The 24,690-nt window shown below is 44.3% G+C and overlaps 1 protein-coding gene across 1 annotated transcript in view; it reads left to right on the top strand.

Annotated features, from left to right (window-relative positions):
* Nucleotides 1-897, top strand: part of syndig1l (synapse differentiation inducing 1-like) — a 221,657-nt gene extending 220,760 nt beyond the window's left edge. The window contains exon 4 of the mRNA XM_059990768.1: nucleotides 45-897. Coding sequence (XP_059846751.1) covers nucleotides 45-203 — 159 coding nt within the window. The 3' untranslated portion in view covers nucleotides 204-897. The remainder of the gene's footprint in view (nucleotides 1-44) is intronic.
* The last annotated feature ends 23,793 nt before the right edge of the window (nucleotides 898-24,690 follow it).

The raw sequence follows: 24,690 nt of genomic DNA, 5'->3' as shown, positions 1-24,690 counted from the left end.
CTGTGAGTGGAATTGCCAGTAACAAGTGCTTTCTTCATTTCCAGACAAGCAAGGCCATTGCAAAAGGAGATTACCAGCGGGCAACCTCAGCATCGCGAAGGGCCCTCTTCCTGGCAGCCCTCTCTATCACTATCGGAACAGGCGTATATGTCGGAGTCATTGTAGCTCTCATCGCTTACTTGTCAAAGCCGGGGCATGTATAGTGTCGAACTGCAGCCTGCTCGGTGTGAGGATCCTCTAAGGACAGTTCTTCGTCTGTTCAATTATCCAGTTTTATTGCCCTGTTAATTGAGTAAATTGTGTGTATTATCCATTGTTTTGGCCATTTTAGAGCTAGGGGAGGAGGACCGTCTGGCAAGAAGCTTTCTGTTGCTTGATTCACACCTCCACACCGGGAACTTTGGGTATCAGGGGTAGGCAGCAAGTCCACCATTGTCACTGAACTGGGCAGCCGGGGAAGTCCCACAACAGGGCTTTGCTCTGGGAGAGAGGTTGGGGGACAAGGAAAATGTCTTCTCCCCTTGTTAATCCACCACCAAGGGGCAGTGGTGCTGGCATGTATTGTCCTTGCTGTCCATTGTCCCGGAGGCCTGAAGGAACTTGGGGAGAAGCAGAAGATGACTGTGTGAAAGAGTTGTGGAGGGTTGTAATGCGGGCTGGGGAAACAACTCTGTAACAAATATAATTAAACTGGTCTAGGGCAAGAGTGAATAAGCCAACGATATGCAAATAGCCTTTTCTCTGTTGCTAAGCAAGCCTTGCCCTGGGTCACTCTCTCTCAGCAAGCCAATTACGCCATAATTAGCTGCTCAATGTTAATGTAGCTGTGCCATGAAGGCTACCTCGTCTGATCATGCCTGGTCCATTTTAAACGCTGTGTGAAATAAAAGGGCCTAAGACCCCCTATAAATCTATAATCACACTGTTTTATTTTGGGAAAGTCAAGAATCTTCTGAAATTAAATGTGACTTTTGTAATAAAGATTTGATTTCATCAACAATAATATCACATTCCGCTGTCATACATCTCACAAGTTGGAAAAACACAGGTGTAAAAGTCATTGCGGCCTTCTGGGCCCTACTGCAAAGGAACACGCAGGTTTTACTCTTCTCCCCCTGCTTGCTGCTTTCTAGGATGATAAGGAAATTATTCCTCTTCTTGCAGTCTCAAACTCACATGTCACCTGAGTAGCTGGTTTCTCCACATTCAGAAGCTTAATTTCAAGTTTCCCTGGATTTGTGAAAGAGGCGTTCTGTTTAACTGGTTTATTGCTGGGTAGGTCTTACCACTTTGCCGTTTGTTATATAAAAAATGATGTTCAGTAAAATATCAACAAGCGGAAGTCTGGACACCAGCAGAGAATTAGCAAGGATTGTGCCAACTCATGTGTTTAAAATGCGCCTGAAAGTCATATTCGTATTTAATTCTAACAACAAAATGCTTCACAGAGACATTGTTCACTAGGGGCCTGGCAAGTGATAAATTTAACCAAACAGAAGGGACTGTAAATGAGTAACAAATTTGGTCCAAATGAGAAAATTCTGTAATGGGATTGCAGGGCCCTCAGTACCATTAACTGTGGTGTTAACTGTTCAGGCTAACAAAATGGCTTCTCTGGAACATTACTTAATGCTGTAATGGGTTTCTGTAGCTGGAATGTTTGGGTTATACCTGCAGATAAAGGGGTTCACCCTAGGCGAACGAGGGTAAACTGGGGGCACAGATGCTACAGGACGAAACAGTAATAACAATGTATTTTACTGCTGACTAAATTAGGAAGTTGATATAATGTTTATAGCACACTTAATCAAATGGAGAATCCTTCACTGCTGAGAATGTAGACAACATGTCTGCTTGATTGTCATAAACACAGGAGATTCTGCAGATGCTGGAAATCCAGAATAACACACACACAATGCTAGAGGAACTCAGCAGGTCAAGCAGCATCTACAGAGAGGAATAAACAGTCGACGTTTCAATCCAAGACCTGATGAAAGGTCTCAATCTGAAACGTTGACTGTTTATTCCTCTCCGTAGAGGCTACCTAATCTACTGAGCTCAACCAGTATTTTGTGTGTGTTGCTTCATTGTCAGAGAGCATTCAAAATGAAATTCATCAGGCAAATTTGTTCACTGTCCAGTAAACAATAGTGGTGACTCACTCAGGGAAGTGCCCCATATATAGAGGACAAACTTCAAGCATCCACATTGACGGGGAAAGAGACACCATTAGATGTACAGGCTCGCTTTCACAACAAACTAAATGTGAACACGCGGAAATCTGCAGATGCTGGAAATTGAAACAACACACACAAAATGCTGGTAGAACACAGCAGGCCAGGCAGCATCTATAGGGAGAAGCGCTGTCAACTTTTTGGGCCGAGACCCTTCGTCAGGACTAACCGAAAGGAAAGATAGTAAGAGATTTGAAAGTAGTGGGGGGAGGGGGAAATGCGAAATGATAGGAGAAGACCGGAGGGGATGGGATGAAGCTAAGAGCTGGAAAGGTGATTGGCAAAAGTGATACAGAGCTGGAGAAGGGAAAGGATCATGGGACGGGAGGCCTCAGGAGAAAGAAAGGGGGGGGAGCACCAAAGGGAGATGGAGAACAGGCAAACAACTAAATATGTCAGGGATGGGGTAAGAAGAGGAGGAGGGGCATTAACAGAAGTTAGAGAAGTCAATGTTCATGCCATCAGGTTGGAGGCTACCCAGCCGGAATATAAGGTGTTGTTCCTCCAACCTGAGTTTGGATTCATTTTGACAATAGAGGAGGCCATGGATAGACATATCAGAATGGGAATGGGACGTGGAATTAAAATGTGTGGCCACTGGGAGATCCTGCTTTTTCTGGCGGACCGAGCGTAGGTGTTCAGCAAAACGGTCTCCCAGTCTGCGTCGGGTCTCACCAATATATAAAAGGCCACACCGGGAGCACCGGACGCAGTATACCACACCAGCCGACTCACAGGTGAAGTGTCGCCTCACCTGGAAGGACTGTCTGGGGCCCTGAATGGTGGTGAGGGAGGAAGTGTAAGGGCAAGTGTAGCACTTGTTCCGTTTACAAGGATAAGTGCCAGGAGGGAGATCGGTGGAAAGGGATGGGGGGGACGAGTGGACAAGGGAGTCGTGTAGGGGGTGATCCCTGCAAAAAGCAGAAAGGGGCGGGAGGGAAAGATGTGCTTGGTGGTGGGATCCCGTTGGAGGTGGCGGAAGTTACGGAGAATTATATGTTGGACCTGGAGGCTGGTGGGGTGGTAGGTAAGGACAAGGGGAACCCTATCCCGAGTGGGGTGGCAGGTGGATGGGTTGAGGGCAGATGTGTGGGTAATGGGGGAGATGCATTTGAGAGCAGAGTTGATAGTGGACAAAGGAAAGCCCCTTTGCTTAAAAAAGGAAGACATCTCCTTCGTCCTGGAAAGAAAAGCCTCATCCTGAGAGCAGATGCAGCGGACTCAGAGGAATTGTGAGAAGGGGATAGCCTTTTTGCAAGAGACAGGGTGGGAAGAGGAATAGTCCAGGTAGCTGTGAGAGTCTGTAGGCTTATAGTAGATATCAGCATATAGGCCGTCTCCAGAGATGGAGACAGAAAGATCAAGAAAGGGGAGGGAGGTGTCGGAAATGGACCAGGTAAATTTGAGGGCAGGGTGAAAGTTGGAGGCAAAGTTAATGAAGTCGACGAGCTCAGCACGCGTGCAAGAGGCAGCGCCAATGCAGTCGTCGATGTAGCAAAGGAAAAGCGTGGGATGGATACCAGTATAGCCTTGGAACATGGACTGTTCCACAACTAAATGTGAAGCAGGGATTGTCATGCAGAAGGGACTGTTTAATCGCCCAGAGATATGCAGCGTTCCAAGCGAGCCAGAATGCGGTAGCGTGGGACGAGAGTCATGTCAGACGAGTTCCGGAGCTCGTGAACCTACTGGGTAAGAGATAAGCGAACATCTTTCACCTGCCTCAACGCGGTACAGAGCGTCACTCAGTTGTCAGAATCAATCGCTCTGTCTCCCGAGTATATTGACTTTCAGCCAGGAAGCGGAGACTGCTCAGATTGAAGGGAAGTTTGCAGAGAAATGGAAGCTGTCCCCTGAGCCACACTGCGGGACTGGGGGCAGGGGCGGTGGGGAGATTGCTCGCACCCTTCTGTTCAGATTCCTCCTGATTCCTTTGGAAATGAGAACAGAAGCAAAGCCACAAGGTAACACAAGCACTGCCACAAACAGTGACATAGCTGGGAGAATTCAAATAGATACTGAAGACCATTTTAGATGCAATGTAACAAGACTAGAAATTAGAAATTGGGCCATATTGACCCTAACCTGTGCAGAGAGGGCAGGAGGGACTCTGGGGCTGATGTGGGAAGGGTTAATTGGAGTGAGAGGAGGTAGCTCTAGTGTGAAGACAGAGACTAACCAGTGAGGGTTAACACTATGTTCCTGCACACTAGGTTTGAAGAAAGGTGTCTGCTGCACAAGACCTTAATTTGCAGCAAATGAAAGCTTTGGCTATGCAGTAGAGCCGGGTTCCCAACCTTTTTTATGACATGGACTTTATTGCCATAGCAAGGGGTCCGTAGGCCCCAAGAGTGGGAAGGAGGGAGATGGTCTACACTAATCACTGGTCATGGCCACAGAGGGTCATGTGTACAGTTTGGGCCTCAGAACATAGTGAGGGAGGTCTGATTCTGGTGAGGTTGCTGGGTAGTTAAACCATTCACAAATGTTGCCTGCATCATGAAAATAAACCATAGCTGTGAGCTGGGGCTGGTCTCTCTGCTACCATTTTCTCTGGTTTCGCCCCAAGTCCCCTAAGTCTACTTTAGACACCGAGGAAAGGAGGTGTTGGACCTATGGAGAAATCCTTGTCCTTGCTCTGAATTCAGAAGCTGGTTGACCTGCAGTCCACAAAATTCAGCCCCAAGAGATAGGAGTTATTTTCTGCCCCCTTTTAGACAGTGAGGTGATACAATGTGTAGGGGTAGCTCCTCTCCACCTCATTTTAGGGTGTAGCCTCTGTTAGATCCCCAAGATTGTGTAGCTGCATAAGCTCTCTCTGACCTGGCCATGACATGGAAGGATACGGAATTAGTGCAGGCATGGGATTGGTATATATAGACACAATGGTCAGCATAAACATAGTGGATTGACAAGCCTGATCCTGTGCTAGACAATGGTGCAGCTGATTCATTTTATTTAGTGATACAGTGTGGAATAGGCCTTCCAGTCCTTTGAGCCATCAACCTCTAACAAAAACGATTAACCCTAACCTAATCACAGGACAATTTACAATGACCAATTAACCTTTGGACTGTGGGAGGAAACTGGAGGACCCGGGGAAACCCACAGGGAGGATGCACAGACTCCTTCCAGAACAGCACCGGAACTGAACTCAGAACTCCAGAACGCCCCGGCCTGTAATAGTGTCACACTAACTACCATGCTACCATGGGGCCCATAAGTGAGAGTCTCGTTCCTGTTCAGAAACCCACAGTGACAGCTGGGGAATAAATTTTAACTCAGATCAATAAATAAAGCCTCTATTAAACATTATGACCAAAACCAGTAAGACTGTGAAAAAACTGGATTGTTGTAAACAAACATCTGGATCACTCACATGTGATGGAGATCTACTGTTCTTACCCCATCTGGTCTTTGTATGACTCCAGATCTAAGGAGAATGTATTACTTACTTACTGTCCATTACACCACTGGTGTTGAGGGCAGCAAAGATGGTCCTCCATCTCTGGCGGTGTTCAGGGCTTCCTTCATCACGTCAGTAGCTTCGTCTCGGTTTTCACTATAGTCAGCCTTAAAAAGCCCTGGGTGGAGACTCAGGAATACCGTCGCACTCAGATTCAGAAGGATTCTTCATTGCTGTTTTCGTAACAATTTTGTTTTACCCGTCAGGGTTGTTAGCCCTGAGCTGAATCCCCGAACCATGAGGACCGGTGGACCACTCTTAGTCTGGCCTCCAACCTTTGACCTGCTTTCATGGGCGGCCCTGCCAAGAACAAAAGAGTGAATCTCTGACTCCAGCTCTCCTGGTCACTGAGGCATGCAAACCTCCAAATTACAACAAGGTTGTGATCCACTTGGAGGAAGAAGAGTAAGAAGCTCTTAACTGGTTTTAGAAGCCGTCCAAGTTCAAGGATAATCCAGGTTGATGAGTGGAACCTGGCCTTTCAAGTAACTACTATGTTCCAAAGTTGGATAAAGAAAGACAAGAGTGAGGTTAGTGTTGGAGGCCACTATGAGATCCAGCCCATAGTCATCTCAGAACTGACAGCTTGTAGATAACACTTAATTACACAGTGAGAGCAGATGTAATGGAGAAGGATAATATTAGCGGATTCAAATGTGAGCATTTTAAGCTAATTATGGATTTGAGGAACATTGGGTAAGGAATGCAATAGATTTTTTTAAACCACAGGAAACTTTATTCCCAACACATTGCATTCCGATAGGAATAGTAAGCAACTGAATAACTGAATAAGAATGGTGTATTAAATTGTTAAAAGCATGTAGACTTGTACATATCCAAAGCCTCATGCTCCAAGACCATTGGAAGGAGCTGCTGGAAATACAACCATTCGTGTGAATCAGCAAGCAGATCCTCTTCCCTACAGCAGCTATGACTTGCCTGAGTAGTCGCTCTGTACGTTTGGTTCCAGAGCCACATCTTACTCTCCTATGGCATTATTCCAGCAAGTGAAAGTCACTCAAAATGATATCTTCAAAGGAAAATAGAGTTTGAAATGTTATTGCATAGGAATTAGAAAACAGTCATTCCACCCAATCTACCACCATGTTGCCATTTTGGACCATAGGACCACAAGATACGCAAGCAGAATTAGGCCAAAGAGCTGATCCATTTTCCCTCTCAGTCTCAATCTCCAGCCTTCACCTTGTTTCCCCTTAAGCCCAGACCAAACAAGAATCTATCAACCTCTGCTTGGTACATACCCAATGATTTGGCCTCCACAGCTGCCAGTGGAAACAAATTCCACAGATCCTCCACTCTCTGGCTAAAGAAACTCCTCCTCATCTCCTCAAAGTCACAAGAACAAAGGAGCTGGTTGTGGTCTACAGGAGGAATGAAGACAGCCTAACCCCTGTTGACATCAATGGATCTGGGGTTGAGAGAGTGATCAGATTTAAGTTACTCAGCATAAGCATCACCGAGGACCTCACGTGGTCTGTACATGCTGGCTGTGTGGTGAAAAAAGCACAACAGCGCCTCTTTCACCTCAGACGGTTGAAGAATTTTGACTTGAGTCCCCAAATCCTAAGGACTTTCTACAGGGGCACAATGGACAGCATCCTGACTGGCTGCATCACCGCCTGGTATGGGAACTGTACCTCCCTCAGTCACAGGACTCTGCAGAGAGTGGTGCAGACTGCCCAGCGCATCTGTAGTTGTGAACTTCCCACTATTCAGGACATTTACAAAGACAGGTGTGTAAAAAGTGCCTGAAGGATCATTGGGGACCTGAGTCACCCCAACCACAAACTGTTCCAGCTGTTACCATCCGGGAAAAGGTACTGCAGCACAAAAGCCAGGACCAACAGGCTCCGGGACAGCTTCTTCCACTAGGCCATCAGACATGCTAATACAATTGTATTTCTATGTTATATTGACTGTCCTGTTGTACATACTATTTATTACAAATTACTATAAATTGCACATTGCACATTTAGACAGAGGCGTAACATAAAGATTTTTACTCCTCATGTATATGAAGGATGTAAGTAATAAACTTAATACAATTCAATTCAATTCTAAAAGGATATCTGTCTATTATAAGGTTTTTTCACATTATAAATGGGCTGGTTATAATCCTAGTCCATTTCCAACACGCATCATTACTGCCGGCTCCTGGAGAACTGTCCTTAAACTCAGGCGCTAAAAGTTGGTCCAGGTTCAAGAGCACTTCAGGATGGTGAGTGGATCCTGGCCTTTCCAGTAACTGCAGTGTCCTGAGAATGGGCAAAGAAAGACAAGAGTCAAGTTAGTGATGCACCGTCAATAGCTCTCGGAGTCGTGAGGCGAGATATAGGCTTTTATTAGCTGGAAGAAAGAACAAGCGGCAAGTGTCCACCACACAACATCCTGGAGACTGAGACCGGGGCTGTGCCTCCAATTGCCTTTATACCGGGGTCCGTGGGAGGAGCCACGGTCTGTGGGAGGAGCCACGGTCTGTGGGAGGAGCCACAGGAGCAGTCGGGGGGGGGGCGTGTCCAGACAGGCATATGTAGTTCACCACAGTTAGTATTGGAGGTCACTGCAAGATCCGGCCCATAATCTGTCCAGAGTCTAGAACCAGAGGGCATAGCCTCAGAATAGGAGGGTGTCCTTTTAGAACAGATATAAGGAGGAATTTCTTCTACCACAGGGTGGGAAATCTGTGAAAGCCGTTGCCACAGATGACTGTCAGTGGGTATAGTTAAAGCAGAGGTTGATAAGTTCTTGATGATTAATAAGGGAGTCAAAGGTTAGGAGGAGGAAGCAGTAGAATGGGGTTGAGAGGAAAAGTATATCAGCTATGAGCAAAGAATGGCGGGTGGGCGGATAAAATGTTCTAATTCTGCTCCTCTATCTGAGTGTCATCCCAGAACCGACAGCCTGAAGATAACATTTACACAGGAAGAACAGACTGCCTGCACAGTTGTAATGGAGGAAATAATATTAGCAGATTCAAATACAAGCATAAAACAGTATGGCACAGTACTGGCTCTTTGGTCTATAATGCTGTGCTGACATTTTAACCTACTCCAGAATCAATTTAACCCTTTCCTCCTACATAGGTCTCCCACCACTCCCAGCAATGCATTTCATGTCATTACCATTCTCTGTACAAAAAAAACCACCTCTGACATCCCCTCCCATCACCTTAAAATTATGCCTCCTGGCATTAGTCAATAGAACATCTTCACTCAGAAGAGGGTGCGAGTGTGGAATGAGCTGGTAGCAGAACAGATGGATGCAGGTTTGATTTCAAAGTTTAAGAGAAATTTGCACAGGTAAATGGATGGGAGGGGAATGGAGGACTATGTTCCAGGTGCAGAGGGTCGATGGAACTAGGCAGGCTAATAGTTCAGCATGGGCTGGATGGGCCAAAGGGTCTGTTTCTGTGCTGTGGTGTTCTATGGCTCTATGACGGTATTTCTCCTTGGGAGATAAGTGCTTGATCTATGCCTATTAACATTTTTTGCACCTCTATCAGATCACCTATCATTCTCCTTTGCTTCAAAGAGAAAAGCCACAAGCCCGATTAACCTTTCCTTATGGGTTATATTCTGTAATCCAGGCAGCCTCCTGATAAATCTCCCTTGCACCTTCTCTAAGGCTTCCAAATCCTTCCTGTAACAAAAATCTCACCATACTAAGCATGGCCCGGTCCATTCCTAACCACCAAGTCATCAAGTATACTGCATACTTAACCCCCTCACTTTGTCTTCCCGCAACAGCCTTAATCGATTTTGGGAAAGCACCATAGTTTTCAAACCAGGTGGTCTTCAACCAAGCAGTCTGGGCTCATGGATTCTGTCTGCAAACGTATCTCTTCTCAGCTACTCTTCTAAATGTGAAATTATTTTATTACCTCTACAGACCTTGATTTTATGTTCTTAACTGAGACCTGGTTAAAGCCAAATGAGCACAGCCAGTTACCTGATGTGTCCTGCTGATTATGAGAATTTCAGCATACTAAGGCCTAGCAGATGAGGTGGCAGGCTTGCCACCATGTTCAAAAAGTATTTTAACTGTCTGTCAAAAAATTTTCCAAGTTTTGGGGCAGATAATGTTTACAATTTGTGGTAAGGATCCTGTTCTCTGCATTATCATTTATTGCTCTCCTAAATCCAGTGCCTGCTTTCTCTAGCAACTCTCAGAGTTCCTCTCCTCTATTATATCAAAATATGACAGGATTCTAATCTCTGGTGATTTCAATATTCACATTAATATTCTCTCAAATGCAAACTCTTTGTCAGCTGAATTCATGAGCTTACTAGACAGCCTTGATCTTACCCAGCATGCCACTGGGGCCACCCATCAACTTGGACATACACTTGAATTAGTAATGATAAAAGTGTTAAATATTATTAATGTCTCTCAGTCTGATACCAATATCTCTGATCATTTTTCTGTACTTTTTATGCCCTCTTGCCTGGAACCAAGACCATGAAAGAAATCACTGTCTTAAAAAATGGTTTCTTGATGCTGCGACGCAACTTAAAGTCTCTGAGCCGGCTTGTTTGTCTGACCCATGTAACCTAAATTGCTTAGTAAATGGAAAGGTTGATTCTTTCAACAATAACTTGACAAATGTATTAAACAGAGTGGCCTGATTTAGGGTTAAAAAGATATCACTTAGTAAAACTTCACCATGGTTAAACAATTCTGTCCAGGAGCTCAAGAGAGCTTGCAGTGTAGTTGAGAGAAAATGAATTATAAGTCCAACCTAATATTTTCAAGGGAAAACTTGGCTCCTTTAATGTTTCTATATGCTCTGCAAGTGCCCTTTCTCTCCCAAGATTATTACAGAGACTAGTGGTGATGCAAAAATATTGTTCTCAACTATAAACTGACTGTTGGACCTTGCCCCAGCTTATAATATCCTCAGTCAAGCATCCGCCACTAACTGTGACAAATTCACAATAATTTGTTAACTACAAAATTACATCCTTTAAGGGAGAGTTTAGTTACAGATATTGGTAACCAATCTCGTAAAAGGATGATATAGCCAATCTCATAAAAAAGACTGCAACAATGTCAAAATTTACAAGTATTTCCAAGTCACAACTCTACAAGGTGGAAAGCGTATAAGAATAAGCCACCCTTATCACAATTTTTAAGGTCTCTTTTAATCATGTTTTCAATTCTGTTTGGAAAATTATTAACGCTTGAAAATGGAGTTTCCAGATGCCTTCAGAAGTGCAGCTGTCAACCCTGTACTTAAAAAGCCAAACCTTGATAGTGAGGTATTAGCTAACTACAGACCTATTTCAAAACTTCTTCCTGGACAAGATTCTTGAGAAAGTCATTGTCAACGAACTCAACAACTTTCTGAAAGTGAACAATAGTCTAGAAAAGTTTTAGTCAAGTTTTAGAGCAAACCACAGCATGGAGACTGCCCTTACCAAATTGTCAGCAACCTTAGGCTCGTCACTGATGCTAACAGAGTGCCAGTTCTAATTCTTCTAGATCTAAGTGCTGCCTTCAACAGAATTTACCACAACATTTTAGTAGGTAACCTTGAGAACTGAGTTGTTCTCTCTGGTAGAGCCCTTAATTGGTTCCTTTCATATATCTGAGAGAAAATTGGAAACTAATTTTCTGAGAGATACAATGTAGCTTCTGGTTTTGCTCTGGGAAGCTGTCTGGCTCCCCTCCTTTTCTCCTTATACCAGTGCCTATAAAAAGTATTCACCCACCCTTGGAAGTTTTCATGCTTTATTGTTTTACAACATTGATTCACAGTGGATCTAATTTAGTTTTTTTGACACTAATCAACAGAAAAAAGAGTCTTTTGTGTCAAAATGAAAACAGATCTCTACAAAGTGATCTAAGTTAATTACAAATATGGAAGGTTTGTGAAGGTAGAGGGTAAAATGAATGCAGCAAAACATAGGAAAATTCTGGAGGTAAACCTGATGCAGTCTGCAAGAGACTGTGTCTTGGGAGAAGATTTGTTTTCCAGCAAGGTAATGACCCCAAGATAAAGCCAAAGTTACACAGAGAAAGGCATAAAAACAATGAAGTTAATGTCCTGGAGTGGCCAAGTCAGAGTCCAGATCTTAAACCAATTGAGAATTTGTGGGTAGACTTGAAAAATGATGTTCACTCACAATCCCCATGCAATCTGGCAGAGCTTGAGCGGTTTCGTAAAGAAGAATGGGGAAAAATTGCAGGGTCCAGATGTGCAAAGCTGATAAAGGCCTATCCACAAAGACTCAAGGCTGTAATTGTCGACAAAGGTGCATCTAATAAATAGTGCCTTGAAGGGGGTGAGTAATTATGCAATCAATTATTTTGTGTTTAATAATTGTAGTAAATATAATCCAATTTGTAGAAATTTGTTTTCACTTTGACACAAAAACACTTTTCTGTTGATCAGTGTAAGAAATACAAATTAAATCCATTGTGATTCAATGTTGAAAAACAATAAAACATGAAAACTTCCAGGGGGGTGAATATTTCTTATAAGCAGTGTACATACTCACCCTTAGGAGACATCATTAGAGAGCAAAAACTTGATTTCCACAATTATGCATAATTGTATATCTCGGTTGAGCTTGGCAATGAACACTCCCTGTCTTCTCTGACTTCTGGTAAGACTGCAATAAACAAATAGAGGAGCAATAATTTCCTAAAACGAAATGATGTTAAAACTGAAATACCTTTGGTTGGTCTAAAAGCCAATAGAGATAAACTTCTTGATAATATTGGGAACTTGGCTCACCTTGTAAAATCAGAAGAAACAAGCCTGGGTATTATCCTTTATTTACATTTTAATAAAGAAATTGACTAGAGCAGCATTTCTACACTTAAGAAATATTGCAAGTGCACATTAAGTATGTTCTTTTCTGTCATGTAATGAAGCTGAAAAGCTAATTGACCAGATTACTTACTTACTGCCCAATATGCCACTAACATTTAGGGCAGCAACAAGGATCTTCCATTTCTGGTGGTGTTCAAGGCTTCCTTCATCATGCCAATAGCTTCCTCTCAGTTTTCACTACATGCAAGTCCATGGCGGAGACTCAGGAATGCCATCGCACTCAGATGTAGAAGGATTCTTCATTGCTGTTTCTATAATAACTTTGTTTGACTAATCAGGGTTGTTATCCCTGAGCTGAACCCCTGGACCTGGAGGATCAGTGGACCATTCTTAGTCTACTCTCGATCCTTTGACCTGTTTGGTATCAGTGATCCTACCAAAAGCCAAACCATAAAGCGCTGACACCTGCCAACATAGCTCTCTGGCTCATTGAGGCATGCAAGCCTCCAGTGCCAAAGTTGTGGTCCTCTCGGGGGAGACTAGATTGCACCAATGCACTTTTGACTTGCCTTGCAAAACAACCTATTGACAAGCATTAACTCATTCAGAAGACCGCTGCTAGACTTTTAACCAAAACTAGGATGAAGGAGCATGCTCCAACAATAGAAAACCTGCAGATGCCAGAAATCCAAGCAACACAGACAAAATGCTGGAAGAACTCAGCAGGCCAGACAGCATCTATAGAAGAGAATAAAGAGTTGACATTTCGGGCCGAGGCCCTTCATCAGGACTCATCAGATCTGGTGATTGGTCTTGGCCCGAAACATTGACTCGTTATTCTGTGAGGGAGCATATTAACGACTTGCATCGGCCTCCGGTATCTTTTTAAATTGATTCTAAAGTTCTCTTACTTGCTTTTCGATCTCTTAATTGGCTGAGAGTGGAGTACATCACAGAATCATTTTTGTTTTATAATGCTGCTTGAATTCTCAGATCTACCACCAATCTCTTAAATTTAAACAAGCTCCTGCAAAAGATCATTGGCAGGTCAGCAATTCTGAACTACGCTCCTAAACGGTGGAATTCTATACCTGAAACTACAAGGGATGCAGACTCAGTTAACACTTTTAATTGGCAGCTCAAAATTTATTTATTTAACCGTACTTTTAACTACCATCAATTTGTCGTTTATTTTCCCATTTATTTCTGTTTATATTTGTCATTTTATTTTCATATTTGTACTTTTATCCCATTGTGAAGCATCATTTGTAGGAAAAGAGCTCTATAAACAAAGATTATTATTACTATTAATGAGTCTCAGCTATGTCTGGCTCTGTCTCATGACAAACTAGTAATACCTGGCCTTAACCACACCTGTCACTACCCATTGCATCCATTTACTCCGACAGTGAACTTATCCTTGTCCGTGAAGTCCACCCAGTCACATCCCTGAGCCTCACCCACAACATCACATCCACTCCTCATCTAAAAGCAACCCTCATGCCTCACATACCAGGCAATCGCTTTGCCATCTTTGCATCTATCCAAGTGGTATCCACATCCTGGTCCATGCTCACTGACCCACCAAAACACACACTCTACCCCAGGGGTTCCCAGCAGTTAATGCCATGGAGCCTCACCAGTAACTGAGGGGTCAATGGACCCCAAATTGGGATCCCCTGCTCTACCGATTCAAAGCCCAGACCACAACATGGACCAACCACAGTCAAACCACACCCACACCAGTCTCCAACCACAGCCTTCCCCACCCACAACAGTCTCAATCCACACCATAATCCCCCACAACCCTCATACACACCTTCCACACCCATAACCTACATACAGACCATCCACACCGTCCCCACCCACATACACAACGGCCCTACCCACAGTGCACATAAACACAATCCCCACCCACAACCCACATACACACTGTCCCCACCCACATACAGACAATCTCCACACACAATCAACATACACACTGTACCCATCCACAACTCACATACACATCTCTACCCACATACAGACCATCCTCACCCACAAACCACATCCACACTGACCTACCCACAACCCACATCCATAACTTCACCACCCAAATGAACTCACCCACGCCAGTTCGCCACCAAACCACCTCACCTAACCAACCCCATCTAAATCATCACCACCAAAAGCATCCCCATCCGCACCAACACCATCTGTGTACACTCTCCAACCCCAGTCCCCACCCAAGCTCACCCAAACCAGTCCCTGCCCAACCAAACCCACCCACTACATCCCCGCCCACCCAACCAAACCCACCTAAACCAGTCCCCACCCAAACCAATCCCTACCCAACCAAACCCACATACAACATCTTCACCCAACCAAACCCACCTAAACCAGTCCCCACCCAAACCAATCCCTACCCAAACAAACCCATCCACAACATCCTCACCCTACAAAACCCACCTACAACATCCCTACCCAATCAGATCCACCCAAACCAGTCCCCACCCACAACATGCCCACCCAACCAAACCCCCCACTGCATCCCCAGCCAACGAGACTCACCCAAACCAGTTCCCACCTAACCAAACCTGCCCACAACATCACCACCCACATCCACACTGTCTCAACCAAACTAAACTCCCCACACCAGTGCTCTTGCAAACCATCCCCACCAATCCACTCCCACCTATATCATTACCACCTCCAACATCTCCACCAGTTTCTCCCATCTACACCAGTCCCCACTCATTTAACTCCCTCCCCCCATCAAACCCCAACATCCCCCATCCCCACACTGATAACCCTGCCCACACTGCTCCCAGTCTGTCTGATTGCTGCCACCATCCCACATAACCCAATCCAAATGTCCACATCCAGCCCAAACCTTACCCACAGTTTGCTCTCATCCCACCAAATCTTGGCCTCACCAGGCCCCAATAATTCCAACTGCCCACAGCAGGCAGCCAAACCTGACTACCCCACCCCACCTCACCTACACTTAGCCCTTGTTCCACACTTCCACTATGCCCCATTTCTGGTTCCAACTACTAGGCCTCATTCTCCCACCAGTTCCGCACCTTTCAACCATTTCTTAACCACATCTCTGCTCACAAAGCCCACCCACACCATGACCCCCATCACAAACCCCATCCATACCTCATACCCTCCCACTCCACGTACCGCCTCACAAGTCCTACCCACACCACCCCTTTCCTCACAGACCCCACACACATTACATCTCTCTTTCCAAAACCCCACCCACTGACATCTCCCCATGACAGACCCCGCCCAGACCACATTCCCCCTCGGAAACTAAACCCATCGCACATTTCCATGACAAACCCTACCCATACCACACTCCCGCATCACAGAGCCCACCCACAACTACTCCTGCCTGTACACTGATCATTATCCATTAGACCAGTCGGACAGATCTGTCTGAAGGCTCAGGGACTGATGTAGCACTGTGGGAGATTCAATGGGGCGGGTGCTGACAGAAGGTGGGAGAAAGGATAGAAGACCAGGTTCAGCAGGATGAGGAGGCAACAACCTGCAGAGAGTGGGTGAGAGCTCCCCAGAGACCCCAGTGACAACAAAACATGTTTTCCCTTCCCTACGGGAAAATACGACTCATCTCATCCATGTGTCCCCTCCGCCGGCTGTTGAAGGTCAAAGACATGAAGCACGTATGTTTGATTGGAGTTTCCAGCAGTTCCTGCATGGCCCATGCGACCATTTTCAGTCAGCCTTGCATCCTGCATTGTACTGTGATGCTGCGACAGCTAAGTGCCTCATTGCGCCTCTGCTTACATGTACTTGTGCATACGACAATGATCTCAACTTCATCCTCGTTCAAAGTTCAAGGTGCAAAGAAAGTTTGCTTCAATACTAATTTAAAAGTATGCCACTATATACTACCATGAGATTCAATTTTCTTGCAGGTATTCACAGTAAAACAAAGAAGTACACTCAGTAGCCACTTTTTAAGGAGCACCTGTACCTAATAAAATGGCTACCAAGTGTACATTTGTGGTCTTCTGCTGCTGTAGCCCACCCACTTCAAGGTTCGATGTGTTGTGCATTCACAGATTCTCTACAACACACCACTGTTGCAACATGGGGTTATTTGAGTTAGTGTCGCCTTCTTGTCGGCTTGAACAAGTCTGGCCATTCTCCTTTGACCTCTCTCATTAACAAGGCCTTTTCTCCCATGGAACTACTGCTCACTGGATGTTTTTGACTTTCTCACACCATTCTGTGTAAACTCTAAAGGCTGTTGTGTGTGAAAATCCCAGAAGATCAGCAGTTTCTGAGATACTCAAACCACCAAGTCTGGCACCAACAATCATTTCAGAGTCAAAGTCACTTAAATCAAATTTATTCCCCATTGTGAGGATTGGTGAGAACAACTGAACCTCTTCACCATGTCTGCATGCTTTTATGCATTGAGTTTCTGTCAAATTGTTGGTTGATCAGATAGCTGACATTAATACACAGGCATACAGGTGTACCTAATAAAGTGGCCACTAGAGTCAATGAGAAACAACACAAAAAGTCTGGCAAACAGCCAATGTGCAAAAGAAGACAAACCGTGCAAATACAAAAGACAAATAACAATAATTTTAAAAAATGCTGAGAATGGGTTGTAAATTATACTGTACGTACCGAGGGGTAACAATCTGCCACCATTTTCTGATGAATCTAGCTGACAAACTTGCCTGTCTTAAGCAGAAAAAATGTATCAGTATTTCACCTACTTCTGCTCCAGCTCAAGACAAAGAACTGGCTAATTCTTAGATTCCATTTTTCTGCTGTCTTGACCCAGATTCCTGTGTAGTTCTATTAAACACATTTGTAGATTTTATTTTCTTTCCAAGAACTGTATGTTTGATTATCACACTGCTCACTAGGTGCAGCAAACATGGAAATGCTCATTATCACTCAGGAGAACTTGCTTCCTCTACCTCTTGCCAGCGTTGATTCAATTTGCCAATTAATTTAGGTTCAGCCTGAAGCAGACTTCTTTCAAATTTCTGGCTTGCTCTTTCTCAAAGTGGTAAGCAAAGCCTCTTGCTTTTCAGTCAGGCTGACATGTCTCTGTTAAGAGCCAGCTCAGGATAGAGATCAGGAGTGCTTTCTTATCTTGTAGGAAGGAGCAGGCGGGGAAAACTATTCCTGGTCCCATTACTTCAATCAATGATCTCAAGGTTGTCACTTTAATCTCTTTAAAAGCAAGTGTCTACAGTTTGAGATTATTCCGAGCAGTGTGAGACTGCAGGAGTTTTTCCAGACACAGAGATATCATTGAAATTGCTTCAAACCAAATGTGTCAGCAGGCATACTGACTTCTATGAAATACTTTATTTCATTTGCACACGAGGCCTTTCAGAGAATTCCACAGACCTCCACATTCAGCCACCTTTAAATGGAATGCCGCTATAAGACCATAGGATATAGCAGAATTAGGCCATTTAGCCCTTTGAGTCTGCTCTGCCATTGCATCCTGGCTGATTTATTATCAGTCTCAACCTCATTCTCCTGCCTTCTCCCCATATCCTTCAATGGTCTCACTTATCAAGAAACTATCAACTCCACCTTAAATAAACCCAATGACTTGGTCTCCACATCCATCTGTGGCAATTAATTCCACATATTCTTTGGCTAAACAAATCCCTTCTCATCTCCGTTCTAAAGGGATGGTCTCCTATTCCTCTGGTCCTAGATGCCACCCCCAACTATTGAAAACATTCTTTCCATAGCCACACCTTCTCTAAAGCTTCTGCATTCTTCCTGTAATGAGGTGACCAGAACCGAACACAATACTCGAAGTGCGGTCTAAACGGTTTTATAGAGCTGTAACATTACCTTGCAGCTCTTAAACTCAATCCCTGACAAGTGATGAGCAGCACACCATATGTCTTCTTAACCACCTTATCAACGTAGAGAGATCTATGGACATGAACTTCAAGATCCCTCGGTTCCTCCTCATTACTAAGAATACTGCCATTAACCCCAGATCCTGTCTTCAAATTTGACTTTCCAAATTGAATCACATCAGAATTTTGTACATTGTCTGCTGTTTCTTACAGTCTTGGTTTGCCGTACCTAAGCTGTGACACACCTGGGCAAAGTGTTTTTTATGTAGCATCATTAAACTTACACCATAAGACCGTAACACAAATTCCTGCTTGTCTCTCTTCTAAAGAAACATCCTTCTGAGGTTGTGCCCCCAGTCCTAGACACTCCCACTATTCGAAACATCCTCTCCACTTCCACTCTATCTTGGCCTTTCAATATTCGAAAGGCTGCAATGAGATCCCCGCTCATTGTTCTAAATACAGGTCCACAGGCTATGCAGGCGAAAGGTAGGTGGAGGGGTACCAGAGGGAGGTGATAGGCAGGTGAGGAGAAGAGAAAGCAAAAGGGAGGAGCCAGAATAAGGAATATATAAAGAGAGAAGGGGTGGGGAGAATTGACCAGAAGTTAGAGAAATCACTGTTTATGCTGTCGGGTTGGGGCTACCCGGACGGAATATGAGATGTTGCTCCTCCAACCTGAGAGTGGATTGACCATGGCAGTAAAGGAGGCCATGGACGAACATGTCGAAATGGGAATGAGGATAGAGATTAAAATGGTTGGCCACCAGGAAACGAAAGTATTCAACAAAGCAGTTCATCCTCGTCAAACCACTGAGTCAATCTGCTCTGGCTCCTGTCCTTGCACCAACCTGCCTAGGAGACCATCTACCACAGAGAAAACATTGCTGCCGATGTCCTAGGTTCATCTCGCAGAGGAAAATCTGTTGTCCCATATGGCACTGCACAGGCAACCTGAGAGAGCAGCTGGAGATTACAGAACTTCCATCCGACTCAGGGAAGTACAGGATAATCCTGACAGAGAGACATTCATACATGATAGTGTCATAGAATCATAGAGCACTACCCGACAGAAAGACTCCCTTTGGCCCATCAAGTCCATGCCGAACTTTAAAACATCCTACTCCCATCGATCTGCACCCAGACCATAGCCCTCCACAGCACATCCCATCCTATACAAATTTATCTGAAATGTTGAAATTGAACCCAAATCCACTACTTCCACAGGCAGCTCATTCCATACTTTCACCACCCTCTGAGAGAAAAAGTTCCCCCTCACGTTTCACTTAAACAGTTCACCTTTCACCCTTAACCTATGACCTCACCCAGCCTCAGTGGAAAAAACCTATCTATACTTCTCATAATTTTGTATACCCCAATCAAATCTCCCCTCTTTCTTCTATAGTGCAGGGAATAAAGTCTTAACCTATTCAGCCATTGTCTATAACTCAGGTTCTCAAGTCCTGGCAACGTATTTGTAAATTTTCTTTGCCCTCTTTCAATCTTATTTACATCTTTCCCTTAGGTAGGTGAATAATACCATATAACATATAAGCCATATTACAATTACAGCAGGGAAACAGGCCATCTCAACCCTTCTAATCCGTGCCGTTACTCTCACAATACTCCAAATTAGCCCTCACCAACCTCATTTCAATATAATATTCCAACTCCTGTAGTCTACACATTAATTTATGAAGGTCAATGTGACAAAAGCTCCCTTTACAACCCTGTCTACCTGGGACACCATCTTCAAGGAATTATGGATCTGTATTCCCAGATCCCTCTGTTCTACTGCACTCCTGGGTACCCCACTACTCACCATGTAAGTCCTACCCTGGCTTGACCTCCCAAAGTTCAACACCTCACACTAGTCTATTTCATCCAATGGCAAATTCTATCTGTCATTTTTAGCACATTTTTCCAGCTGGTCTGGATCCCACTGTAAACTTTGACATGGAGGATGGATCCTCAATTTGATCCTCATCAGTCTAATCTTCAAAGTTCAAACTTTCAAATTTCCAAGTAAAGTTTATTATCAACGTACATACTGTATATGTCAGCATATACCTGCGTGGTGTAAGCTCGAAGGGCCGAATGGTCTACTTCTGCACCTATTGTCTATTGTCTATATGTCACCTTGAGATTCATTTTCAACAGTTGCAAAGGTACATTTAATGTCAGAGAAATATATACAATATACATCCTGAAATGCTTTTTCTTCATAACCATCTATGAAAAACAGTGGAGTGCCCCCAAAGAATATAGAACATAGAACAATACAGCACAGTACAGGTCCTTCGGCCCACAATGTTGTGCCAACCCTTAAACCCTGCCTCCCATAGAACCCCCCCCCCCCACCTTAAATTCCTCCATATATCTGTCTAGTAGTCTCTTAAATTCCACTAGTGTATCTGCCTCCACCACTGACTCAGGCAGTGCATTCCTGCACCAACCACTCTCTGAGTGAAAAACCTTCCTCTAATATCCCCCTTGAACTTTCCACCCCTTACCTTAAAGCCATGTCCTCCTGTACTGAGCAGTGGTGCCCTGGGGAAGAGGCGCTGGCTGTCCACTCTATCTATTCCTCTTAATATCTTGTATACCTCTATCATGTCTCCTCTCATCCTCCTTCTCTCCAGAGAGTAAAGCCCGAGCTCCCTTAATCTCCGATCATAATCTATACTCTCTAAACCAGGCGGTATCCTGGTAAATCTCCTCTGTACCTTTTCCAATGCTTCCACATCCTTCCTATAGTGAGGTGACCAGAAATGGACACAGTACTCTAAGTGTGGCCTAACCAGAGTTTTATAGAGCTGCATCAAAACCCTGCTTCTTAACTCTATCCCTCGACTTATGAAAGCTAACACTCCATAAGCTTTCTTAACTACCCTATCTACCTGTGAGGCAACTTTCAGGGATCTGTGGACCTGTACCCCACAGATCCCTCTGCTCCTCCACACTACCAAGTATCCTGCCATAATAATAAATGATGGTTAACACATAGCGATTAGAGTAATTTTATCACGGTGCCAGTGACTGTGCCGAAGTCCTGCCAAGATCTTGAGGAATCTGCTTTTCCCCCACCAGAGCTCCACTACAATCCTTTCATCCTTGCTGTGCCCAAGGACAGAACACGTTGCACTGTATCCCTTGATCCGCACCTACAGAATGCACAATGACAAGATATGCATAAGACAAAAGACAGACGAGCAGAATTAGACTATTCAGCCCATTGAATCTGCTCTGCCTTTCCATCATGACTGATTTATTGTCCCTCTCATAGAGTCATAGAAAAGTACAGCACAGAAACAGGCCCTTTGGCCCATCTAGCCCATGCTAAACCACTTAAACTGCCTAGTCCCACCAACCTGCACCCAAACCATAGCTATCCACACACCATTCATATATTCCAGGCTGCCACCAGGACTTCAGAGCCTGAGTTATAGGTGTATGCTATTCCTTGGAGTGCAGGAGACAGAGGATGACCTTAAAGATATGTAAAAACTTACCAGAAGTCAAAGTAAGTTCATTATCAAAGTACGTATATGTCACCACATGCAAACTTGAGGTTCATTTTCTTGTGGGCATTTCCAGGAAAATAAAGAAATGCGTCAGAATATCTGAAAAGCTATACATTAACAAAGACTGACAAACGACCAACGTGCAAAAGAAGACAAAGTGAGCAAATAGCAAGGAATAATAATTCATACTGAGAGTAGGAATTGTAGAGTTGCTGAAAGTGAGTTCATAGGTTGTGGAATCAGTTCAGAGTTGAGCTGCGAGAAGTTATCCACACCGATTCAGGAGCCTTTTGTTGTAGGGTAATAACTGTTCCTTCACCTTGTTGTTTGGGACCTAAGGGTCGCGTGCCTTCTGCCGGTGAACGCACACGGCCTTTTACCCAGGGGAGGTGAACTTCTCCTTGTGGACAACACAATAGTGTAGTGGTTAGAGTAATGTTATCATGGTGCCAGTGACCTGGGTTCAATTCCCCTGCTGCCTGTAAGGAGTTTGTACTTTCTCCCTATAGCCCCATGGATTTCCTCCGGGTGCTCCGGTTTCCTCACACATTCCAAAATCAGATAGGTTGGTAGGTTAATTGGTCATGTGGGTGTAATTGGGCAGCACAGGCTCATTGGGCCAGAGAGGCCTGTTAATGTGCTATAACTCTAAATAACTGTATAAAATAATCTTTAAATTAGAGTGCATAAGTTTAAGGTGAGGGGTAAAAGATTTAAAAGGGACCTAAGGGGCAATTTCTTTACACTGTCAGTGGTGTACAACTAGAATAAGCTGCCAGATAAAGTGGATGGCAGGTACAGTAACAAATATGAAAATGCGTCTGGAAAAGTATGTAGATAGGAAGGGTTTTGAGGAATGCAGGCAAATGGGACTAGTTTTGTGGGCACCATGATTGCCGTGCCTTGACTTGCCTGAGGCCTGAACCGACGTCGTACTAGTATGACTGCCATGGACGAGCTTTGCCTGAGTCTGTGCTGTATTGCTCTATCACCATTAAGACAGACACTCGCTCACCTAACTTTGTATCGTTGTGCTGAAGAGAAGCAGTTGGGACACAAATGCTAGTTAGAGATGCATCAGAAAAATTTTGGAGATGAGAGAATCCGCTTTCTTAGCCCAGAAGTACAATGCACACAAGGGAAGAGTGGAACCACAGATCTGCAGAAGCAAGAGATAATCTGCTGACACTGGTGGAAGTTGTTTAGATTAAATAGTCCCCGGCAGAGATGAACAACATTTTGATAAGGAATCTCGTGGCAATGTGTATCTGATTCATAGCTCAGGAAGTGTAGTATCAAACCTAAGGGCTATCTTTAAGTAGAAATCCAGAACCAATCAGTATGAATGTGAATTAAACACCAAAATGTGTCAGGAAATTAGAAAGACACCAAAGCTGGTCATTAGGCAAGATTTATCATTGTAGATAAATGCTTATTTTTTTTAGTACTTGCAGAGTGCTGATGGTCTAAGAGAGACGGGGAAGCAGTGTAGTGTGTCTTTGAGCAATGCATATAATCATCTCCCAGTAATAATGTGTGTTCATATTGTCATCCTGTTGGGCAATTAGAGTTATGTGATGTGCCTGTTATGCAGCCTGGAATATTCAGTCTGCCAGCCCAGGTCCGACAGCGTATCAAAGAAACAAGGTCCAGGTCCAAGAGTGTATCAAAGACTGTACCAAGTCCAGGAGCAAGCAATGGCCTGCTGTTTTGCCAATTTAAGAGCCAGGCCAAACTGAAAATATCAGGGTCCCAGGGCCAAAGGAGAGGGATGGGCCAGTGTTCAGCTTGTGACATGGTCCCAATCATTTATTCCCTATCTTGCTCCTAATTTTCTTTGACTATGCCATGGTCCTGATCATTAATTTCCCAATTGCTTCCTATTCTCTTTGATGATGGCACACCTGATTTCCATTAAGAACTCAGTATAAGAACTCCGATGTCACAACCACTAGTCGCCAGTTCGTTGGTCTTATTCCTGTGTGATAGCTATGTTTCCTAACTGCTTAGAACCGTCTGTTCTAAGATTAGTTCCAGTTTCAAGGTTTACCAATGAGACTCCGGCCCTCTAAGACCAGGCTCCATGTCAAGCCTCCAGTTTGCTGTTCGGTGTTTATGCCCGTGTAAGCATCCAAACGCAGTCTCCCGTGCCTGTGTCTTGCACTTGGGTTCGCTTCATTCGCTCATTGCAACAGTTTGCTGCTTTGTGAGGCTTGCTCATCTCTGTACTGAACTGAGGACGGGGCAGGCAAGTATTGGTTCCATGACCAGCTGCAATTGGCTTCATGGCTGTGGACTTATTTTCAGGAAATTCAGCTCAGAATATTATTAGCTTGCTTTAATAGTTTCCACACTTTGGGTTTTTTGCACATTGGGTGTTTGCCAGTCTTCTTTTGTTAATAGGTTCTATTGGGTTCCTTTGTTTGGTGGTTGCCGGTAAGGAGACAAATCTCAAGGTTGTGTACAGTATATATACTTTGATAATAAATGTACTTTCAATTTTGAACCTAAGAATCTCAGCATGGAAATACTTTAAATATGCTCCAATGCACAGGAACAAACATGGCTGCAGAGGTTTGTGGAATCGTCCACATCCGTCACAGGCACAACCCACTGAAGGCATCGTCTAATGGCAGTCCCTCAAGAAAATGGTTTACCTCAATAAGGACCCTCTCCACCTGGGGCATTTGCTCTTTGCATCAGGGAGGTACACCACTGGTGCCAGCAGCTCATTCCACATTCTCACCACCCTCCATGTTTCCCTTGAATATTTCACCTTTCACCCTTAACCCATGATGTCTAG

Source organism: Hypanus sabinus, chromosome 2 (genome assembly GCF_030144855.1).
Source record: "Hypanus sabinus isolate sHypSab1 chromosome 2, sHypSab1.hap1, whole genome shotgun sequence".
NCBI classification, from domain to species: Eukaryota; Metazoa; Chordata; class Chondrichthyes; order Myliobatiformes; family Dasyatidae; genus Hypanus; species Hypanus sabinus.
This window is presented reverse-complemented; position numbering and strand designations above follow the sequence as displayed.